General features: G+C 52.8%; 1 protein-coding gene across 1 annotated transcript; it reads right to left on the reverse strand.

Moving 5' to 3' along the window:
• Positions 1-1,608: 1,608 nt before the first annotated feature.
• Positions 1,609-21,872, reverse strand: ALOXE3 (arachidonate epidermal lipoxygenase 3). Its single transcript, XM_069540066.1, is given in 19 exon segments — positions 1,609-1,806; positions 6,322-6,492; positions 7,065-7,165; positions 11,760-11,881; positions 12,451-12,620; positions 13,035-13,071; positions 13,073-13,119; positions 13,213-13,416; positions 13,545-13,612; positions 13,615-13,681; positions 14,406-14,578; positions 15,116-15,219; positions 17,796-17,921; positions 18,223-18,329; positions 18,331-18,346; positions 18,890-18,967; positions 20,031-20,243; positions 20,850-21,042; positions 21,656-21,872. Coding segments are annotated over 19 exon segments (2,412 nt in total).
• Positions 21,873-22,052: the final 180 nt, after the last annotated feature.

Genomic DNA, 22,052 nt, shown 5'->3' on the forward strand with positions numbered 1-22,052 from the left:
CACTGTGACCAGGGTTTGGTCGGGTACAAAATTTGACTCCGGAGGCAGAATAGGTAAGGGGGGCTAGATCTGAAGTCTAGGGAAGCAGGAAAATGGGAAGGTTGGGTGGCTGTGGAGAAAGATGTGGATGACTGGCTTGAGGGCTGCACAAATCTCAATTTTTAAGGGCTACAGGGCTGGAAGGGAGAACATTAGACCCCCCAGATTACCATCTGTTTCAGTCAGGGTGGGTTAGATTATGCTGCAACAACAAATAATCTCAAAATCTCAATGGCTTAACCCAGCAAAAGTTCATTTCTCTCTCAGCTCCATGCCCAGCTCAGGTCATCACGGGGCTCTGCTCTAGTCCCTCAGAGACAGAAGCTGATGGAAGCAACATCTCATCACATGCTTCTAGAACAGAGAGGTAGAGAGCAGAGAACTCTGGTGGGCTCATGCCAGCAGTTAAATGCTCCAGCCTGGAGATGACCATATCACTTCTGCTCATAGCTTGTTGGCCAAAACTCATCCATGACTCCACCCATGCACAAGAGAGCCAGAGGTTGAATCCTCCATGTGTCCAGAAGAGGAACCAGATCTCAGTGGCAATGCTAACAACTCCCACACCCAGAAGCTGGATTCTCAGGCTTTGCAAAATACCCACTTTTTTGTATCGGCCCCTTGAGTCTGGATATCCCTTCACCTTCTGATGGATAACACACTCTGGGAGGTGAAGGAATGTAGGATCTGGCTAGGTGGTGGGTTGAGCTGGGAGGCTTCCTGTCTCCAGAGCAGGTGATCCAGGGATTCATTGCTGCTCTTTCTTTCTCTAACCCCTTGGTTCCCCACCCACCTACGTGCACACAGGAACAAAAACAAAAATGAAATGGGAGCCAAGTATATTGATTTTTATTGAACTTACTGGGCTCAAGGACAAAAATGGTGGGGAATGATAGTGGGGATAGGAAAGAGCTGGGGAGAGACTCCACACACACACACACACGCACACACACACACAAGCCAGGGAGCCTGGCCCTGAGAACTACAGCTAGAGGTACAGGTAAGCTGGGCTCTAATTGTAACCCTCTCCCTAAAGATGCTGGGGTCAAAGTGGACCACATGACGGATCCAGGGCACACATCCTTCCTTGTCCAGTTTCCAGGCTCTTCCAAAGAAGGAAGTTGCATTGGGTTGGTCCTAGGATGGGAGGAAAGTGGAAACAAAGAGGCAAAGTAGGAGAAGGAGTTTTGGAATGGGGAGGACTGGGAAGGCGCCCTCAGAGTCCCAACCTGGGCCCAATGGGAGGAGGAAGAGTTTTCACAGAAGGCGGGAGTAGGCTAGGCTTTCACAGGAGCCTGCCCAAAGTAGGGCAAGGGGTGTTGGGGTTCCTTCCTTTTGAAGGGCCTGTTGTGCATTTGACTTTAGCCAGCGGTTTCTCACCCTGGACACCGCTGTACTGGCAGCTCAGGGCCCAGTTCATGGGATGCTAGAGCCACCGTGGGTGGAAAAGGTCCCCACGTGCAGAGAAAGTTCACGCTGACCGAGAACAGGGAAGACGGGAGAGCCCTGAGGACCCTGAGAAGCTGGGCCTCCTCACGCTTGGGCTTTCCGCGTGGTAGGAGGAAGGGGTTAAATGGAGACGCTGTTCTCGATGAGGGGAGGGTCCAGGTAGTATAGGGCAGCTCCAGGCCCCCCGCTCCGCTCCCGGATGTCTCGCGAGATCTGAGTCAGGCGGCTCTGGAAGATGGCGGTGCTCCGGAAGATGGCGGTGCTCCGGAGAGGCCTTTCCTCGGTGAAGTGCTCGTCCGGGTAGGTGTCCAGGGGCCGCTGGGAGAAAAATCAGGTGCGGGGTCAGGATGATGTTCAGGACGGGATGGAGAATAATGAAGGACCACATTTGCCAGCAAATACAGTCAAAGTGGCTTGTAAAGGCGGGCGTGACGCAGCCACGGCTACTGTAAACGCAAACCCTTCAAACCTCCAAACCACCACTCCAGCGACCTGCGCAGAGCAGCCTGGACACCCGCAGCCCACGGGGCCCTAAAAAGGTCCCTTCCTGTCCCTGGGCCACCGCTCTATGAACTAAATACAACCACATTCAGAACACACCTGAAATCAAACGTAAACACGCCCGAGCAATTATGCCCAAGGATACACCTGTTACCTCACAGTTTCACAGATGGAAACCCCTGAAGACAACCAGGTCTGAGGCATCTCCCAGTCAACCAATGTTGCCAGCATGAGCAGCATCACCATACACTCGTGCTTTACAGCGTAGCCAATCACAGTCAAGAAACAGCGCAGTGAACTTCAGTCAGTGCCATCCTGTGGCGGAGCAGAACTGCCCATCTGGGCTTGACCGCAGTGCACAACCAGTTCGCCATCACGGTTCCTGGGGCCAGTCTCCGAACCTGCACACACTGCTCATACAATACAACTGTTGCCAACAATCCTGTTGTTTAAAATATTCTTTGTCTTGTTTTATTGCGCCAGTGAAGCCTCGCAAAACACTGTTAAATCACAGCTTTGTTTTCTTGTCCCTGACTTTAACGACCTCTATGGTTTCACCATGAGGACAATGTTTTCCGAAATATATTTTATCAAAACTCCATAAGGGAGTTTCATCTTTTTTAAGATTTTTTTTTTTTTTGATATGGACCATTTTCAAAGTCTCCATTGAATTTGGTACAATATTGCTTCTACTTTACGCTTTTGGGTTTTTTTTTGGCGGCGAGGCATGTGGGATCCCAGCTCCCCTACCAGGGATCGAACCCGCACCCCCTGCAGTGGAAGGCAAAGTCCTAACCACTGGACCACCAGAGAAGTCCCGGAAGTTTCATCTTATACTGAGTTTTTATTAGTAATGGCTGTTCTCATTTATCAAACGTTTTTTCAGCGTATACTGAGATGATTATATGGTGTTTCTTTATTGATGTAAGGAAGTGTATTGTTAGGTTGCATAAGGTTGAATCAACCTTTCATTCCTAAATTAAACTAGATTTCATCATGATGTATTATTGTTTTACTATTTACTGTTGGCCTTCACGGACTACTGATATATTTTTAAGATTGTTGTAGCTAAGTGGAATGAGTTTGTAATTTTATTTTCTTAATTACAGGTGATGTTGCAAGGGCTTTACATGGACCATCACAACGGCACAACAATTCTATAAGACAGGTACTCTTATCATTCCCACTTTACAGATAAAGAAACTGAGGCTTAGAGAGCCCGATTACATATCCAAGGTCACATAGGTGGGAAATGTGGATCTGGGACTAGAACCCTCTACCTGAGACTCACTTCTCAGGAGCACTGCCTTTGCCAGGTGCTGGTATCAGGGTTCCCAGTAAAATGATTTGGGAAGCTTCTACTTTTTTCTGCACTTTCAAGCAGTTTGAATGATTTAGGAATTATTTGTTCTTTGAAGGTTTAATAGAATGTCCATTTACAAGGAGAGGGATCAGATCTTTCACAACCTTTTTCATTTATGTATGGTTTTCACCTCTTCTGGTTTTTTTGTATTTTAGGTTTTCTTAAAAAAATCACTTATTTCATTTAGGTTTCCAAATTTATTTGCATAAAACTAAGTATTTTCTTCTCCTTTTTAATTTTTTTTAAATTTTTTCAGTCTTCTCGAATATGTGGCTATATGCCTTTTACATTCCTGATGTTGTACATTTATGGGGTTTTTTTTTTCTTGATTTGAATTGTTTCTGGTTTCTTTATTTTATCGGTCTTTTCAAAGAATCAGCTTTACGTCTTACTTACCAGATTGACATCTAATTTCCAAAACTATAGTGTCACTACTGATAAAGCAGAACACAGAAATATGATAGACTGGGTTCAAAGCCTACTTACTAGCTGTGACCTTGGACAGACTGCTTGGTGCCTTTGAATCTCAGTTTTCTCCCCTGTAAAATGGAGCTGCCATTTATGGAACGCTTATATGCCAGTCACTGTCTTAAGCATTTTAAATATAGCTACTTATTTATTTTGTGTTTTGAAATAGTGTACACAAGATACCTGATTTAATGACGGAGGCATGGTAGATCCTCAGAAAGTGATAGGTGCTATTATTATTGTTGTTGTTGTTGTTAGAACTTTCTGGGTTGAACTTCCCACTGGCTTATGAGAAAGGGAACTCTCCACTCTCATCATCTTGTATACCCTTCTCTCTGTACTGTGACATTGTGATTTATAATAAGAAATGTATATTTGGTCTTCCCGTGCCTAGCACAGAGCTCTTAAAACCCTTATAATTTCATTAAGTGATGGAATGTTAAAGGTGTCTTTTGTTATTCATAATAAGCCCTTTTCAACCCCACCGGAGCTTATGTTAATGAGGTGACTTCTGGAAAGCCCCTGGGGTGGCCGGTTGCCGGGAGAATCAACCTTGTGATTAGAGGGTGAGAACTTTGTTTCACCCTTGCAGCCTCAGGGGAGAGGAGAGGGACTGAAGGTTGAATGAATCCCCAATGGCCAATAATTTAATCAATCATGCCTAGGTAAGGCTGCCTCCATAAAAATCCCTCACGTACAAGTTTGGAGAGCTTTCAGGTTGCTGCACACGTGGATGTGCTGGGAGGGTGGTGGACCCAGAGAGGGCAGGGGAGCTCCGCGCCTCTTCCCCAGCACCGCGCTCTGTGAAGCTCCTCCATCGGGCTGTTCCTGAGTTGTATGCTTTTAGCATAAGCCCGTCATCTAGTCAGTAAACTTGGCTTGAGTTCTGTGAGCTGTTCTGGCAAATGATCAAAACTGAGGAGGGGGTCATAGAAACCTCTTATAGCTGGTTGGTCAGAAGCTCAGATGACAAGCTGGACTTGCGATTGGCACCTGAAGGGGGTGAGGGTGGTGGAATGGAGGAGCAGTCTTGTGGGACTGAGCCCTTGACCTGTGGGATCTGACACTATCTCCAGGTGGACAGTGTCAGAACCGAGTTAAGTCATGGGACACCCAGCTGGTTTCGGAGAACTGCTTGGGGTGGTGGGAAGCACTCACACACATTTTCTGGCTGGAAGAATCGAGTTGAGAGTATCGAGAGTACCCACAGAGTGTTCTGTGAGTAGACAAAAAGCAGAGAGAGCTTTTCCTTTATAAGGACAGAAATGGGTGTCTCCAGATCCTTGGGAGGTGGGACCAGAGAGAAGCAGCCTCCAGGGACAAGTTCCTGCATTCCCGGGCATGAGATAAGTTAAAACTTGTTAGAGAGAGAAACCCTCTGTGCCAAATGGAGGCAAGCGGGAGAGATGAGGATATCACGTAATGTCAGAAAGCTTGGGGACACGACCTGGAGGGCAGAGACATGACTGGTAACGTGGTGTGTAAATGGAGGTGATAGTAATTGGTGATTAAAGGGCTGCTCCCCTGGCCCAGCCTAACTCACAGCCTCCTTGCCGTCCTTCCTGCCTCCAGAATTGCCGCTCCCATCCATCCGCACAGCCACAGAAGCACCCTCGCTAAAACACAAATTTAGCCACGTCACCCCCAGGCTTAAACTCTTCAATGGTTCCCCTCTGTCCTGTGAACAAATACCGCACCCACACTGAGCCGTTTATGGTCCTGCAAACCCACCGACAGACTCTCACCTTCACTTGGCTTCACTTGGTAGAGTCCTTCCCTCTGCCTAGAAACTAATCCTGCCCCTCCTTTGTCTGCCAAACCCCTCCCTATCCCAGAGGTTTCATCTGAGATGTCACTTCCTCCAAGAAGCTGTCCCAGGTTCGCCCAGACTTGGTCAGGTTCCCAAGTCTGGGGCCCCATTCTCACCTCTGTCACTAGACTGTAAGCTTATGACATCAAGGTTCATAACTGCCCACCAGTGTCTGGCACATTGCAGGTTCTCAGGAAGTCCTGATTGAATGGAGGAGTTCATGAATAATTCCTACAAGACGGTGGTGCCCTTTTCCATTTTCCTGTGTGTCTCCTCAACCTGGCCACAGGATTCTTGAAGGCAGGACGTTCTCACCCAGCTTTATGAGCCTGGCGCCCAGCACTGCGTTGACACATGGGAGGGATCCAGCAGATGTGCGCTGGATATCTGGGTGAATGGATTAGTGGTTGACTGACGAGTAAGTGGTTGGATAGATGGATGGATAGGTGGATAGATTGGTAAACTGGTGAATTAGATGGAAGTTGTGCCCCGGCCACTAAACTGGTATTTGCTTCGGTGTATGTCTTTGGGGACCAACTGTCATTTCCTGAAGAAACTGAAGAACCCAAGGCAGCTCAGCAGTGAGCATAAATGCCAGCTATCGGCTCCCAAACTCCCTGGGAGAGCTGCCACCACCTCCACTGCCCAGGCCCTGCAGACTCCCCCCACCCCTAGACACCCCCCAACACACCTGATCCTTGGGCTCTTGGCTGGCCAACCAGAAGAGGAGAATGTTGCTACAGGTGGTGTTCACTTCCGGGAGGGTGTCTAGGTAACTTTTCAGGGTGGTGGTCCCCTTGGTCTGCGGTGGGGGCTGCCTCATGAATTATGGGGCACTGGGCATCCAGGCCCCAAAGTCATGCTGTGGAGACCCCACCCCAGTGGAGTTGGTTGGCCAGAGGAAGAGGACCCTCTCCCTTCTCAACATCCCTGTTCCTGCACGTGCCACCCCAGATTTTGCAGTTGGGAAATAAGGGGGTCATGGAGAGGGAAGAGAGGGAGGGGTATAAGGTTGAAAGTTCCAGAAGGGTGGCAGGAGCCTGGGTCACCCCTTGTCATTCCCCACCCAATGTTCCAGGACTGGGTGGAGTGAGTCACCTAGGAGGGAGGAAGACCCAGAGTAGAGGTCACCCGAGAAACGGGTCTTGCATTGGCCCCACACACAGAGCAGGCTGCTACTCCACTTGGCCGCGGCCCATCCGAGACAGCAGCCCCTAAGTTCCACTCCCTCCACAACCCAACTCGAGTCACCATTACAAGCTTGGACCCAGCTCCACTCCAGTCATCATCCAGCCCCAGTGCCCAGCCCTATTCATAAACCCATCACAGCTCCAACCCTCCCATGCTCTCAACCCGAACTCTGGCCTCATGTCCATTGCTGGGCCTAATGTCGCGTGACCCAGTGCCCCCCAGGCCCGCCCTCCGCAGCCTCACCTGCCCACTGTTGACGGCGGCATGCTGGGCGGAGCAGTTGAAGATGACTGCAGTGAGGAGCTTCACCAGCTCTCCCGGGGTGCACAGCCTGCATGGGAAGCCTGCGTGTGGGAGGAAGGGAAGAGGGTGCAGATGGAGGGGACCAGATTCCCCAGGGCTGGGGTTCACCGCAGGCAGAGAGTGAGCCGTGCGTACTGAACATGTGGCCACCACTGTCTTTAGACAAGGATTAGGGTTGGGCTGAGGTTAGGGATGGTCTTCACCAAGGTGTGGTCTCTGAAGGGGGTACTGGGACGGGACCAGAAAATGCCCAGTTGGCAGAGCTCACAACCGAAGAACCCAGTGGACTCAGCGTGACAGCCAAGCTGCCCCTCCTTGAACACCAAGGCACTTCTTTCTGCCGCCCATAGTAGTGCTTAATGACTTAATTCTGCCCAGCTCACCACGATTTGTCTGAGCGCTCAGGAGCAGATCTTCCACTGCTGGGTTTAGTGGCAGAGACAGATGGCCAGAGAGGGTGCTACTTATAAGCTTGCAGTGGTAGAAGCAGAGGGAAGCTTTAAGGCCAGGGCTTGGCTCTTTGAGGAGAGGGCAGGCAGGGCAGGCTCGGCACTGGGGCTGGCGTGGTTAGGGGTGACTTTCCTGGAGGAAGAGAAGGGCCTCCCTGGGTAGAAGAATGGGTGAGCTTTGAATGGAGAAAAGAAGACAGAGGAAGGCATTTTCAAGCTCAGCCCCTGGTCCTTTTTTCTCTGTACCTCAGTGGTCTCATTCAAGACTGTGGCTTGAAGCACCTCCCACTGGCTGAGGATTCCCAAATTCACATCTCTCCTCCTCCTGGCCGCTGAACTCTGGACTCAGCAGTGGGTGTCAGCTACTACCTGATACCTCTGCCTGAGTGTCTATGAGGCATCCCAGACTTGACACCTGCCAAGCCTAATGCTTAACTCCCTACCCCGCACGCTCCCCAAACCCATCTCCCCCTCCCCCACCAGTGGTCCCACTTCGGTGCTCTCTGTCCAGGTGCTCCCGCCAAAATCCGTGCGCTGGCTCCTCTCTTTATCTCATACCGCACAAGTCAGCAAATTCTTGCAGAAACCAATCTCGTCCCATCACCTCCAGTCTCCATGCCACCCTGTCTCCAGCATCTCGCTCCTGGATGAATCTGACTGCTTCCGCCTTTGCCCCTGATAGCCTGTTCTTCACGTGACAGCTGGAGTGAGTGATCCTTTAGAATCATAAATCCAATTAGGTCACCCCTAGCTAAAGCCCACTAAGGGCTTCCCACCTCACTTGCCTCGCCATGGCCCTGCTTGATCTGGCTCTCATTCCTTCTCCAACTTAATTTCCTTTCCTACTTTTCTCCCTCTGACTCTACTCAGCCACATGGGTCTTCTGATTCCTCAAACCCACCAGCACACTCCCACCTCAGGGCCTTTGCACTGACTCCATCTCTGCCTGTACACTCTTGCCCCGGTTATCCACAGAACTAGCTCTCTCCCTTCCTTCACATCTCTGTCAAACATCACCTCCTCAGAGACTTCCCTGGTGGCGCAGTTCCCTGCCAATGCAGGGAACATGGGTTCGAGCCTTGGTTGGGGAAGATCCCATACGCTGCAGAGCAAGTAAACCCATATGCCACAACTACTGAGCCTGTGCTCTAGAGCCTGCGAGCCACAGCTACTGAGCCCACGTGCCACAACTACTGAAGCCCACACACCTAGAGCCCCGTGCTCTCTGCAACTAGAGAAAGCCTGTGAGCAGCAACAAAGAACCAACACAGCCAAAAATAAATAAATATATAAATTTATTTTAAAAAAAAATCACCTCCTCAGAGAGGCCTTCCCTGACCACCTACCTGAAATAATCCCCCCTACCTCGACCCACTATATCCCCTGATGCTCTTTTGTTCTCCTTAGTATTCATAACCACCTGACATATTTGCTAGTTTATTATCTGTATCTCCCCACAAGAATGTTAAGCTTCATGAAGGCCAGGATTTTTGTCTGTCATGTTCACTGCTGAACCCCAGCACCTCGAACAATACTTAATAAATATTAACAGTACTTAATAAATTTTACTGGTTGAATGAAGTGAAAGCGTGAGAGGGTAGGAAGCCAGAGTGGGAAGGCACGGAGGCATAAACAACGTGAGGGAAAAGGAGCAGACTTAATTGGAGGTGAGGCTGCAGCAGTGTGCCAGGCAGGGTAGTTTCTGGGCAGTGTTTCAGAGGATTACTGGGGCAGTGGCCCCAGTAATTGAATTGGCAGGCGAGCAGCGAGAGGCTGGGAGGGGTGGGACGGGTTGAGAGGCGGCTGCCACAACGCACGAGTAGTGAGAGGACTGGGACTCGGACGGTGACAGTAGAAAATGATGGGGACAATAGGATTAGCCACCCTACTGGATGTAGGGAGAGAGGAAGACATCGGGGAACATGAGTCAAGATGGCTCCAGGGTTTGGAGTCAGGATGACAGGAAAGAGGCTGATGCAACAGAGCAGAGAGGCTTGGAGGAAGGACCAGGTGTCTGTCCTGGGAGTGTGTGGGAATCTTCTGAATGTTCTGTTCATGGTGGCTAGAATAAAAAAGCAAAGACAGACCGTCTACGGGCATTTTTCTGTAGTGCATATTGTTTGTTTTTTCCCTTTGAAATATGGAAGCAAGAGGCATGCTGACTGAGGTTAATGAATGAATGTGTTTTACCTTAAAACATGAGTCTAGAATTACTTTGGGCTGTTTGGAAGAGATGTTTGTCTATCTGAAGGATGTCCTGATGTATTAAATCAGAGACAAGTTGAATAAAGAAAGATCAGAGAGTTGATCCCGCTCTGGGTCTTGAATAGGAAACAGATAACCCCAAAGAGAAAAATAGCTGTCCCTGGAGGAGAAGCAGTCAGGATCAGGACGCCCCTGATTAATAGTAGGGGTGCAAAGCACAGGGAGGGGCTGCCCTTTAAAAGATCCAAAAGAGACCTGGCTGTCACCACCTTAACCCAGAAGTCACACTTGGCATCACTCATAGTGAGACAGCCTGACGTCACATGCCTCCCAATATGATGCGATGCAGAGAACACAGCATCACTGGAGAAATACTCTTGCCCCAAACATTTAACCTTTAGGTATTGCTTCCGGTTGACAAAATACACAGAGGGTAGAGGAATGACATCATGAGGAAGCAATTAGATAAATTTGGAAGGTGAGACATTCTGCAGAACAACTAGTCCTAGCTTTTCAGTAGCCCTTGTGAGATGTCATGTGATTTCAGAAAGGCTGGAGGGGCCTGTGCTAAAGTGAGAGAGGCTTTAGAGTCAAAACAAACAAAGGTGTCATGTGGTCCTTGACTGGCTCCAGAATCAGCAGGATCAGCTGAGGGAGAATGGGACAAGTGAGGAAATTTGAATATGGACTGGTAAGAGGGTGATGTTGGAGATTATTGTCAATTTTGTTAAATATGATGGCAGCATTGCGGTTGTGTAGAAAAGCGGCATCGTGGGTTTGTTTGGGGTTTTTTTTGAGATGCATAGCAATTAGGGGTAAAATATGAAATGTATGTAATTTACCTTAAAAGACTTCAGCAATAAGCAAAAGCAACAGCTTAATCAAATATGGCAAGATGTTAGGAACTGTGTCTAGGTGGTGGGTAAATGGGTGTTCATTACATCATATCCTATACTTTTCTGTATGTTCAAAATTTTGTTTAAAAAAAAAAAAAACAGCCGGGACTTCCCTGATGGTCCAGTGGTTAAGACTCCGTTCTTCCAATGCAGGGAGTGCAGGTTTAATCCCTGGTCGGGGAGCTAAGATCCCCACAGGCTGCAGAGTGGCCAAAACAAAAAACACAAAAAACCTTTGGAGCCCATTACAGGTAGGGCTACACCAGCCGTTCATTCTGTTTCCTGGTGACCTGAGACCACGCCTCCTTCCTGGGTCTCCCCCAACGGGAATTCCTCTGGGTGGCCATCAAAAGTGCTAAGTCAGCTAAAAGTCACATCCCTGCCAAGAGAAGACATCCCAGGCAGTGACAGTCTTCCACCCTCCGGCCAGGGCTGGGATGGGGAGGCGGCAGAAGGCCTGAAAGAAGTGGGAGGTTCTGAAGGACACGTCCTCCGTGGAGCAAAGGGAAGACTTTAAGGAAGGGAGGACTAAGCAAAGGAGGCCTGAGAGGGGGCCACTGGTGTTGGTGGGTCTCAGAGGCCACTCTGGCAGTGTCAGAAGAGAGGGGAGAGTTAGGGGCCAGTGACAGGTGTAAATAAGGAGGAATCAGGCAACAGCAGTACCAAGCTACTCCATGAAGCCAAAAGTGAGAGAGGTTGGGCTGGAGGGGCCACCCGGCAGGACGGGCGTAAGAGGGTATGAGAGAGGAGTCCAGAGTCCTTAGTACTTGCAGCTGGAGATGGCTCCTACCACATGATGTGACTCATCCTCAGACCTCAGCAAGCGGAGGTGAATGGGTGGTAAAGGTCGAGCAGGGACTAGACAGGCACCATGTAGTGGCTGAAAGCAAGGGCTTTGGAGATGTTGGGCGCTGGCTCTGGATCCTGCCTCTGCCACTTACTACCTGTGCAGCCTTCTGTGCCTGTTCCTTATCTGCCTGGTGGGGCTAACAACAGCATGTACTTCCAAGGCTTGTCAATGAATAAGAACTGGGTCATGGTAGGGCCAAGGGGGACGGTGGGTTTGGAGGATGGGGAGGGGATACCTGAGCTTTCCTGGCCCAGGAACTCCTGAGCAGAGATCTCTCCAACCCAGGCCTGCAGCTCCGAATCCTGCTGCACAGATGCATCACTGGGGTAATAGTAGGCCATGATTTCTGAGACAAAACTGTAGGAAAGAGATGTCCCTGCTACGGCAGTGACCTTGGGCTCCGGCCTCGCCTGAAAACCAAGGCCCAGTGCTGCTCAGGCCAGGGAGAGCCAGCTGCCCAGATTCCACTGAGAGTCCATGGGGGTTCAGTGGGGACCCCCAGATTCAGTTGGAACCCCAGTGCCCAGGCTTGCCTCAAGTCTCACCCCCACTCCAGAGAGGCCACCGAGGAGAGCCTGACATGCTGTGTCCCCTCGCCACTCAGCACCCAGGAGAAGGGAAGACCTGCCCACCTAAAGGCCCCAGCCCACACCTAGCTGTTGCTGCTGCCCTGACTCCTCTGGACGGCCCGTCCTTCCGGTCCTCTGCTCATTCACACACAGCCCAGCCCCTCCTCAGCCCATGGCTACCTGCCATTTCATAAGGAACCCCAACCGCAACTCTCACCCTTGAGGTGCCCCACGCTGGGCCTGAGGACACCTGAAACCCCCAGCATCAAGCGCCCCAGCCTGCACGAGCACACGGGTCCACCCTGCCCCTGGGCCAGATTGGCTGCAGGTCCCGGGCCCACACCTCTCAATGGCCGCCCAGACCTTCAGGCCCAGACCTTCAGGCCGTCGTCTCGGTGATGGTAGTTGGGGGTATCCAGGATGCCGCGGGCTCGCAGGCTGTCTGGAAGGCAGAAATTGGTGTAGGTAAAGTGGGCCAGATCGGTGCTCATGAGGTAGAGGAGGACTTGCCTCCCGATGGACGTGACCTGAGGACAGAACACAGCTGGGCTCCCAGACCGGCCCATGCCCCACCCCAGTGCCTGGGGATGAGATTGGTCTAGTGACTCAGCAGAGGGCATTTTTTAGTTAATCGAGCAGTCCAAGACCAAGGATCAAACACCCATGAGAGCACGACATGGGCTGCGCAGGTTGCGGCCTTACTACGTGCGTAGGCGGTAATCCTTAGGTACGTGGGAACTAGAAGAATAACTGAAGGCCGGGCAGGCCGGGGCTCAGGCCGGGGTGCCTCGTCCAACTCTAGGAGCCTTTGGAACCCGAGCCCGAGGAGGTGGGGCCGGTGGGTGGGATCGAAGGAAGGGAGACAGGGTTTGTGGGCGGGGCAAGGTGCCCTCGGGAAGGAGCCCCTTGGAAGGGGCGGGCGGGGAGCCGGGAGGCCGCACCTTGTCCACAAGGCCCTCTGGTTTGAGCAGCGTGGAGTGCGACGGTGTTCACCTGCAGCGTGTAGCGAGTGTGCGGAAGCAGGAGCTGCGAGCGGGTTGAGATCACAGGAGCCGAAGATCAGGGGAGAAGGCCGCCCCGGCCCCGCTCCCTCTGGCCCCGCCCGGGGGTCACCCAGACCTTGTAGATGGGGTGGCAGCGCGGTAGCTGACGCAGCGTGGCCACGGCGAAGGCCTCGCACAGCAAATGCGTGCACAAAAAGTGCGTGTTGTTCTCGTGCACCAGGAACTCCGAGTTGCGCACCCACGTCTTGGCCAGCAGCCAGTCCCAGTCGGAGTCAGTGGGCAGAAAAATGGGGCTGCCTGGCCCGGAGGTCTGGCTGAGCTGCGTCCAGGAATAATAAGGGGCTGAGGCTCTAGACTGCTAGTGTGCCCCTTGAGGCCCCGCCCCCGCAGCCTCGCCGCGCGCCCCCCCCCTCCCCGCAACCCCCCAGAGCCCGGCCCCAGGCTCACCTGGATGGCCAAGGGCACCAGCGCCCCCTGGGGGTTGAGCCACAACAGGCAGAGTGGGGAGGCTGCGGGCGGCCGTTTATGCAGGGGATGGGGACCTCTGCCGGGATCCAGTAGTCCGCTAGGAAGATGTGCCCCCTCTGGGGAAGTTGCACGGAGCCTTAGAGTGCTCTCCCCACCCGCGTTCTGCTTCCCTCCGTTCTCTGGCCGCTCCCACTCCAGCCTGGGTCTCAGTAATTATTGGTGCCTGCACTAAAGGCTAGTGTTGGGTACCCCACCCTTCCCAAAATGTCCGGAATGAGGTCCAGCTGAGTCGTTCGTTGTGCAGCCTCTCACCTGGCTTCCCAGCAGCTTGGACAAGCCGGCATACTCTCTCCCTTTCCCCATACCTGGTCCTTCCTATTCTCTCAAGTGAGATGACTTCATTGTATCCAGTATCAGCAAAATCAACACAGGAGGGGAATCCACCAACCCCATCTCCAGCCTCCTGGAGGATGCCTGAGGGCTTGACTGGGCCGTCATCTCCTCCCACACCCTCGGAGTTTCTAGTTCTCAAGGATCATTCTTGCTCCTCTAGTGGTGCTGCCTTTGGCCTGTCCTAAAACAGCCTTCTTCAGGCCTCAGCACCTGGGATCTTGGAGGCCCCAGAACAGGGACAGGGCCTCCTCCTCCAGGCTGTCATGCTCACTCATACCACTTCAGCAGGCCCCATCTCACGCCTCAAGCCTGAGCCCCATCTGGCTCTCACCCATATCTGCTCTACTTAAAGGCGCAGGGCTGGGGGTCGAGGCCTGCAGGCTGGATGCAGCCATCCCACCCTTACCCTCCATACCCATCCCTTCTCCCTACTGACAACTCATCCACCTCTAGCTCTGTCTGCGGGCAGGTGCCTGGTCCCAGCGAGGGGGCCACCATGTCACTGGTGACAGGCAGCTTGCTGGGCAAGCTGGAGAGGCAGTGGAGCATGACAGGATTGACACCGTTCAGGTACTAGTATCTGAAGAAGTGGTCTTCACATCAGTGCTCAGTGACGTACTCTAGGGGACAACAGAGGGGGGCCAGTTGAGCTGGAAACTGCTTCACTAGATCATGCTCAACCCAGCCCTTTGCTCATCACCGTGGTTTAGCCTTTCCTTCCAACAATCCTATGAGAGTAGGTATAATTATATCTTCAGTTTAACACTGGACACCGAAATTCCAAGAGGTAGAGTGACTTGCTCAGTTGGGTGGCAGAGCAGGAATTTGAACCAAAGTCTGGCCCCAAAGCCCAGAACTCTTGGTGGCAGGGGTGGGGGAAGAGAGGCAAGTGCATCTGATCAGGATCAGGACTCCTAAGTGACCCGTGACCCTCTCTCTGTCCCCACTCACTTATTCTTGTCCCCTCCCAGAGGGAGGAGAGATTGGTTCCTGAGGGGAATCTGGGAGATTGCCACCAGTGAAGCCAGGAGCCCCTCCCTCTGGGATCCAGCAGTCCCCCTGAGAGGGCCAGAAGAAGGCCCTTTCCCAGGATGGGGCGGAGGGGTCTGAGTATGGGGTAGGGTGGAGGATGGACATCTCTGCCTGGCTCTGCACACCTGAGGTGAAGGTCTTGTGGCAACACATGATATTCCGGATGTCATCCAGCTTCCTCCAGGAGCCCTTACGGTCCAGCAGACCCAGAACCTTCATGCCCAGGGACCTGTGGGAGGGGAAGTGGGGGTGGGCAGGGGGGCTAGGGGCTGCCAACTGCACTGTGCCCCCAGCCTAGAGGCCTGGAGGGATCTGACGAGGTCAGCGCCCAGAGAAGAGGTACCTAACAGTCCACATGGGAGAAAAGTCTAGAGGCTACTTGAGGCTTTGTAGGGGTGACTCCACATGTGTGTGCAAAGGTGGCGTGCAGGGTGCAGACAAGTCTCCTCATTGGTGTTTCGTCCTGCTTTCTCCAAGCTCTCAGCTTGTCACAGACCTTCCCTGGTCCCCCTCCACCCACATGACAAAGCCCCAACTGCTCAGGCTGCCTAGGAAGCTCCCCACCGGCTGATTTCTACAACCTTTCTAGCTTTTTCTCCCACCCTTTGCACTAACCAGTCCAGTCACAGCCTTCTTGCTAAACATAGCCAGAGATGTACTTTGTACACTGAACCAGTAAAAGTGGGCTTGCCAACCTACGGGCCGGCACTTTTCACTTTGTGGATGTCGGTACTGTTTTAATTATTTTACAATGAGCATGTACTATTTTATAATCAGAAAAAAATGCTTGAAATGAAGTCAGCTTTCTCCCCTGTCCAGGGCTTTGTTCAAGCTGTGCCTCTTCTAGAAAACCTTCTGCTACATCTCCACCTAGTATCAAACCTATCTGTTCTTCTGTGTGCATCTTAGATGCAAAGTCCTTCATGAAGCATGGCCTGATGGCTCCCCAAACACACGCCTTGTGTGTGTCTTTCACAAAGTACCCATGACTTCCTTCGTTCCATCGTAAACCCTTAAGTACATCACTCCCTTTATTATCCTACAGTGTACTCAAATCAGCTCCTAGTATACTGTGGGCTCCTTAGGGCCAGGACTGGGCTGTGTATGCCTGACATACCCAGTTCGTAATAATTGCTCACTAGCTAGGCCAAGTCAAGTGGAAGGGAATGGAACATAGGTTAGGAGGTTATGGCAGTTGGTCAGTAAGGTAGGCTGTGGAAGGATGCTGATGTGCCATGAAGAGTGTGGGCACCTGGAGAGGGCGCAGGGGCCTTAGTAACCTGACAAGCCCAAGGGCAGCTTCCTACGTGCTCATTAAGCCGCTCACTCCTCCTTCCATGGGTCTTTGCTGAGCGCCTGCCCACTCAGGACCTGGGGATGGGAAAAACTGGATGGGAGCTTGGTCATTAAAGCAGAGGCTGAGGAGGCAAGAGAGAAGAAAGAACAGGCCTTCCTTTTCCAAGGCCTGCCACACATGTCCTTCAGGACACCCTGCAGTCACCTCACACTAAAACCCAGTGACTCCCTCCCCTCTGTAAATGACCACATGGCTGCCAAACGCCAGCTCCTCTTCCCATGGGCCCTTCTCTGAGCCTCACACAGGCTGTCCACGTGGTCTCCTGGGCCCTCCCTTGCCTAGACCCGCATATCCATCCGGGGACCAACTCAGGTGACTCTACCTTCCGGGATGCTCCCCTGGTCCCTTAGCCCTGCCAGGGCCTCTCAGCGGGTCCTTGTCCTGAAGCCTGAGCCCCCGTGTCTGCCTGTGCACCCCAATCCACTGTGGACACACTCAAGCTCCACACTCCGCCTCACCTCTGCATCCCCTCCCACTAGTGCTTCTCCAGAAGAACCGTTCTGGCACCAAAGCCCAGAACACGAGGATCCGGCTCCTCGCCCTGGCCTCCTCTGGGCCTCCTAATGCAGCCCCTGCGCAGATGGCAGAGCCCTGCACTCCTCCTGCCATACTGACCTGGGTCTGCCCAGAGCCCACCCGCTCTCCCCTCACTGATCCTCCCCCCCCCGCCCCCCCGCCCAAAGCTTCAATCCCACGTGTCTCCCCAGCAACCACCTCCTGAGCCCCGCTGACCCGCCTCCTCTGTGCACTAGATGTCAGCTGTACCCCCTCCAGCCACATCACACTCACAGCCTCAGACTTGAGCTGCTTGTGACCCCTCCGATTGCTGATTAACTGTGCTGCACGTCTCCCGAGGGAGACTGTGAGTTCCTCCTGGCCAAAACTCTATCCTAATACTACTCAGCAACCTCTATTGAGAGATTATTTTGTGCTGGATGTTAGCACATTAAAGTCTCCCCCACACCTATGAGGTAGATATGAATATTATTTTCATTTTACAAATGAGAAAACGGTTTAGAGGCTAAGTGAAAATCAAGGTCATAAAGCTAGAAAGTTTTGGTCTGGAAATTGAACCTGAGGTGGCCTGACCACCTCCTTAAATCTTAAGGGCTGGGCCTCTCTGGTCCTACTCAACATGGTCCCACCAACAGTGCCTGGGACCATGCTCTGCTCTGAGTAGGTGCTCAATTAATTCTATTGATTTGAGGAATGGAAAGAGAAGGGATAATTAAGAGCAAAGAGGTGGTGATGGGGAGCTAGAGAATGGAGTTGCTTAAAGAGAGAGTGGAGACGGGGTGGTGGGACAGGGAGAGGGGAGACTGGGGACAAGGAGAGGGGAGACTGGAGACAGGGAGATGGGACACTGGGGGCAGAGACATGGATGTGCATCAAAGGGACAGAGGCTGAAGGAAGAGTGAGCAGGAGTGCGGAGAGGGCAGTGGCCTCACGCAGGGATGGCGTTGAAGAGCAGCGAGCTTGTCTTGGTGGCCGAGTAGCGAATATTGGGTTCCATGGACAGCAAGGACGGGATGTCAGTTTTCATGGGAAAGCCAGGCAGGTACCTATTCCCACTGCTGGGGAGTGGAGGGAGCAGAAAGACAGAAACCAGTCAGAGGGACCTGCAGCCCCCTCCCCTTAATTCCTCTCCTCTCTCCTCCCCCAGAATCCCCAGGCCTCCCCTCACTCCAGGCTCCTCCCCTGCCCTCTCCCCTCCTCTCTGCCAGACCCCAGGGACCATCCCCACCCATTCTTCTCCAGACACTTGAATTAAACTGCGTTTGTCACCGATGCTGCTTTCCAGGCCGCCCACCCAGTCCTCACAACAGACCCTTCACTCCCCTCCAGCTTCTTCCCCAAATCTCAGTTCACCCTCACCTGTCGCCCTGGTCTGCACAAGGCACCCTCTTGATCAAAGCAAATTTCTTATCTGACTCCACCTCCTCAAAGCTGCTGACGTCTACAATGCCCGGGAAGCCAGGGGCAGGCGTAGACTTTCCAGCTTCCAGGGGAAAGAGGTCAGAGGTGGCAAGTGAAGCTTAGGGTAAACAGGAACCTTAGCTTTCAAAGATATGACTTTAAAACTCCCAGAAACCACCCATTTTCTGGGTAGATGACAAAGAATTAAAGTTGTTTTTTTTTTTCCTGAAGGCACTAAGCTTCAGATCAGGGTAGCATTTGAGGATGACATGAATGTCCACACTGGTTTAGAGTTGGGTTTGTGTTGAGATCAAGATCATGGCTGGTTTGGGGGTGAGGCTGAGGATGGGCTGAAGTTGGTCAATCCTAGGGTCATGTCTGGTATCTGGGTCACATCAGGACAGCTGGGGTTGAGTGTGGGTTCATTGATGTTGTTGGGACAATTGTCAGTACTGGCATTTTGGGTCTGGGCTCAGGGTCAATATTAGATTAAGGTTAGGTTTAAATGAGGGTCGTGATCAGAGCTGGGCCGCCAAAGTTGGAATTGAGTTTAGAGTTAGTACCAGTCTGATTAAGGATGAGGTCAGATTAAGATAGCAAAGAGGTCAAATTAGGCCACCCTCACCGGTAGCATTCCTGTCGGGCCTGGAGTTCCCATTTCCTGTGATCCAGAAGGAGGGGAAGGGAGTCCTGACAAATAGTTCTTGCCGTGAGAAATGAAAATTACTCATTGGTAAGTCTCTTGTCAAATGACACCTCCTCCAGCATGCCTGTCCTGAACCCCCCAACCCTTGAACCCCATCCCTCAGTGACACGGATGTCCCACATTCTTTGTGCATTCATCAGTAGAAGGGATTCAGGACAACCTCACCCCCAGATTAGAACAATCTTCCTAGTTGTTTGCATGTTTGGCTCCTTGGGGGCAGAAGACACGTCGTATTCATTTTGTGTATTCCCAGCATCCAGCATGGTGCCTGGCACCGTGCATATAATATGCACTTGACAAAGGACTGATGAACGAGTATATTTTGTGAAGTGATGGGTGGATGTGCTGTGATGACAGATGGGGATTCAGAGTGAAGTCTATGAGTAACTCACAGTACTAGCAAGGGTGATGTTCACTCGCTTCACCTTGACCTAGAACATCATCTCTCATGCCTAAGACTCATCTCCACGCTCGGACTCGCCTTAGTCTTGCCTCTGCAGATGAGAGAGCTGCTCAGGAGATATGGGGGTCCAGGGGCTGAAGGACCTTCAGCCCAGCAACCTTGAAACGTCCCCCAAATTCAAGAAAGAATCTGAACAGCCCCTCACAGGGACTTCATCCATACCAGAAAAGCCAGTGGTAGTGGCCAGGGCCTCTCCAGCTAAATTCTCTAAACATTCAGGGCTTCTCCCCCTGTTGAAATTCAGTAACTCAGCTTGCAGGTTAATTCCTCTCAGAGGAATTGGCTCTGGGGAAGGGCAGAGGGTGTCAGTGGTGAGCACACATATCTGTGTGTGTGTGTTTCTGAGTGGTGTGAGTGTATGTAAGTGTGTGTGTGCCTAGTCTCTGTGTGTCTGGGGGGTGGTGGGTAAATACTGCCCAGAAAGCCCCTGCATTTCAGGGCGTTAGAGGCTTATATTTTCAGAAAGCACCTACTTGGGAGCCCTGAGTTCCAGTTACCCTAATTCCAGCCCTATTCCCTACACCCTGGGCTCTTGTGAGAGCTCCCCCTGATCCCAGCAGATGTCTTCTGCAGCCCAGGCCAGCCCCTGCCTCTGGCCCGCCTGTTCCTTGTCGAAGCTCTATGGTGCAGTAGCCCTCAATCCACTGATAGCAGGGAAAGTGGCAAAGAGTACCACCAGGGGTAGTGATGCAGATACGGCTGCAGTACCAGGAGTCCTTGGGGAAGAAAGCGTAGCGCTCCTTGTGGAGCCGCAGCAGCAAGAGCTCACCCAGCTCCTCTGAGCAGCGTACCTTGTACTTCTGCACCTGGGGGGCAAGAGAGCAAGCAGTTGAGAGGCAAGGAACTGCCAACGTCATCCTTGCACCTTGAAAAGTGCGACTACACCGACACCTAGTCTGACATATAAACCCGAGCTGACCGTAACCCATGTGGTGCCTTTGCATGAATTAGAAAAAGGCATCCTTCATCCAGGCAGTAGCAGCCACGGCGCTGCAGGAGTCCTGTGTGAGCAGAGTGGATTCTGGATCTCCCTAGCCTCCCTGGAGCCCTCACCTTATGTAGGCCAGCAGCAAACAATCCTGGGGCCTGGCAGAGGCAGGTGGACCCCTTCCAGAGAAGAGGAAACCCAGGCTCAAAGAGGGCAAGCGCCTTCCCCAAAGCCCACCTTCAGTTACTGGAGGAGGAGCTAGGAAGCCAGTGGAATTCTCCGGAGCCACTGCCCAGGGCTCCTTCTCCACAGCCCTGCCTGGATAGGGTTTATCATCCCCAGAAAAGACAAGACCAGAATAGGGGTAGTGATGAGGTCAGGACCGGCATCCTGAGTTCTGCAGGATTTGATGAGCTCTGGAGGAAAGACCCTCTCCTCCTTCAGGGTCCCCTGTCCGCTCTGCTCCTCGGGGTGGCTCCTCCCTCTCTCCAGGGGCGAAGCCACTGCCCATGCGATCCAGCCGCCGCTTGGGGCTCTCACCACATGTGCCCACCAGTGTGACAAAAATGTTGTCCAGTGTGCCGGCCATCAGGTAGGGAGCAGTGCCCACACACACACGGTACACGGCCCTAATGGGAGGGAAGGAAGGATGCCCCTGGCAGCCGGCCTGGAGGAGGTGAGCTGCAGGCCAGGCATGGCTGGGCTGCTGAGCCGCTGTGTCAGAGCCTGGGGGTCAGGATAGGCCTTTGAGGAAAAGTCCAGCTGTCTCTGGGATGCTCTAGGGCTCACTCGCTGGCTTGCTGGCTCCAGAAGCTCTCTGTTGTTGCTAGCTGAGGGCTCCCTCTTCCCGCCCACAGCCTTTCGCCCTAATAGTTGTTTGTTTGCATCTGGCACAGCCGGTCCCTCTGACTGGCAGGACCGGGTTCACCCAGATCATTGTCAGGAGCCCGGGTCCCACTGGGAAGGGAAGGACCAGATGCCGAGAGGGAGACAGGGATTAGGTGACGCCTGTATGACTGGGACACTGATCTGCTCCTGGTCAGGGGCCGACTGATGCCCTGGGGCCCTTGTCCACCCACTCCCCAACTTCCCCCAAGACTCTTTCATCCTCTCTCTCAGCCAGAACTGGCCACAGGGCACCCGCATTCCTACTTGTGAATCATCCATGTGAATCACTATACACAAGTGAGCCGTAAATCACACGTGACTACAGCCACACGCGAGTCGGACACGCATCTCTGCACACTGCACAGGGGTCAGAAACAGCCCTCCTGTCACCTCCTAAACTCGGCACCACCACCCCCAAGCCCGGCCCTCTTGTGTCCCCGGTCCTTGGCACGCCCGATCTCAGTCTCTCGCTTGGAATAGGGCCGGTCTGGGGACCGAAGTGGTCTCCGGGCGCACAGCATCTGAAGGCCCCATGTGGCCTTCTTTCCGCTCCGGGCCGCCCTTGGCCTTGGGGCGGTAGGCGGGAGAGCCCAGGTCCGTGGGGTGCCTGGGGTCTCGGTCATCCGGATTGGGAGGAAACCTCTCCTCGAGGGAAGCCCGCGGCCGGCAGCGCCCCCGTGCTGCCGATACCGACACCGCACCCACCTAGCCTCCGCGGCGCTCCAGCCCCCAGCGTCCTAACAGGTGCGGCCGCTGTACGGAGGGGGGGTCCGATAAAGCGCAATCATCCGCCATTAGCTTCA

The sequence above is a fragment of the Delphinus delphis genome, chromosome 19 (assembly GCF_949987515.2).
Source record: "Delphinus delphis chromosome 19, mDelDel1.2, whole genome shotgun sequence".
In the NCBI taxonomy this organism is placed as follows: domain Eukaryota; kingdom Metazoa; phylum Chordata; class Mammalia; order Artiodactyla; family Delphinidae; genus Delphinus; species Delphinus delphis.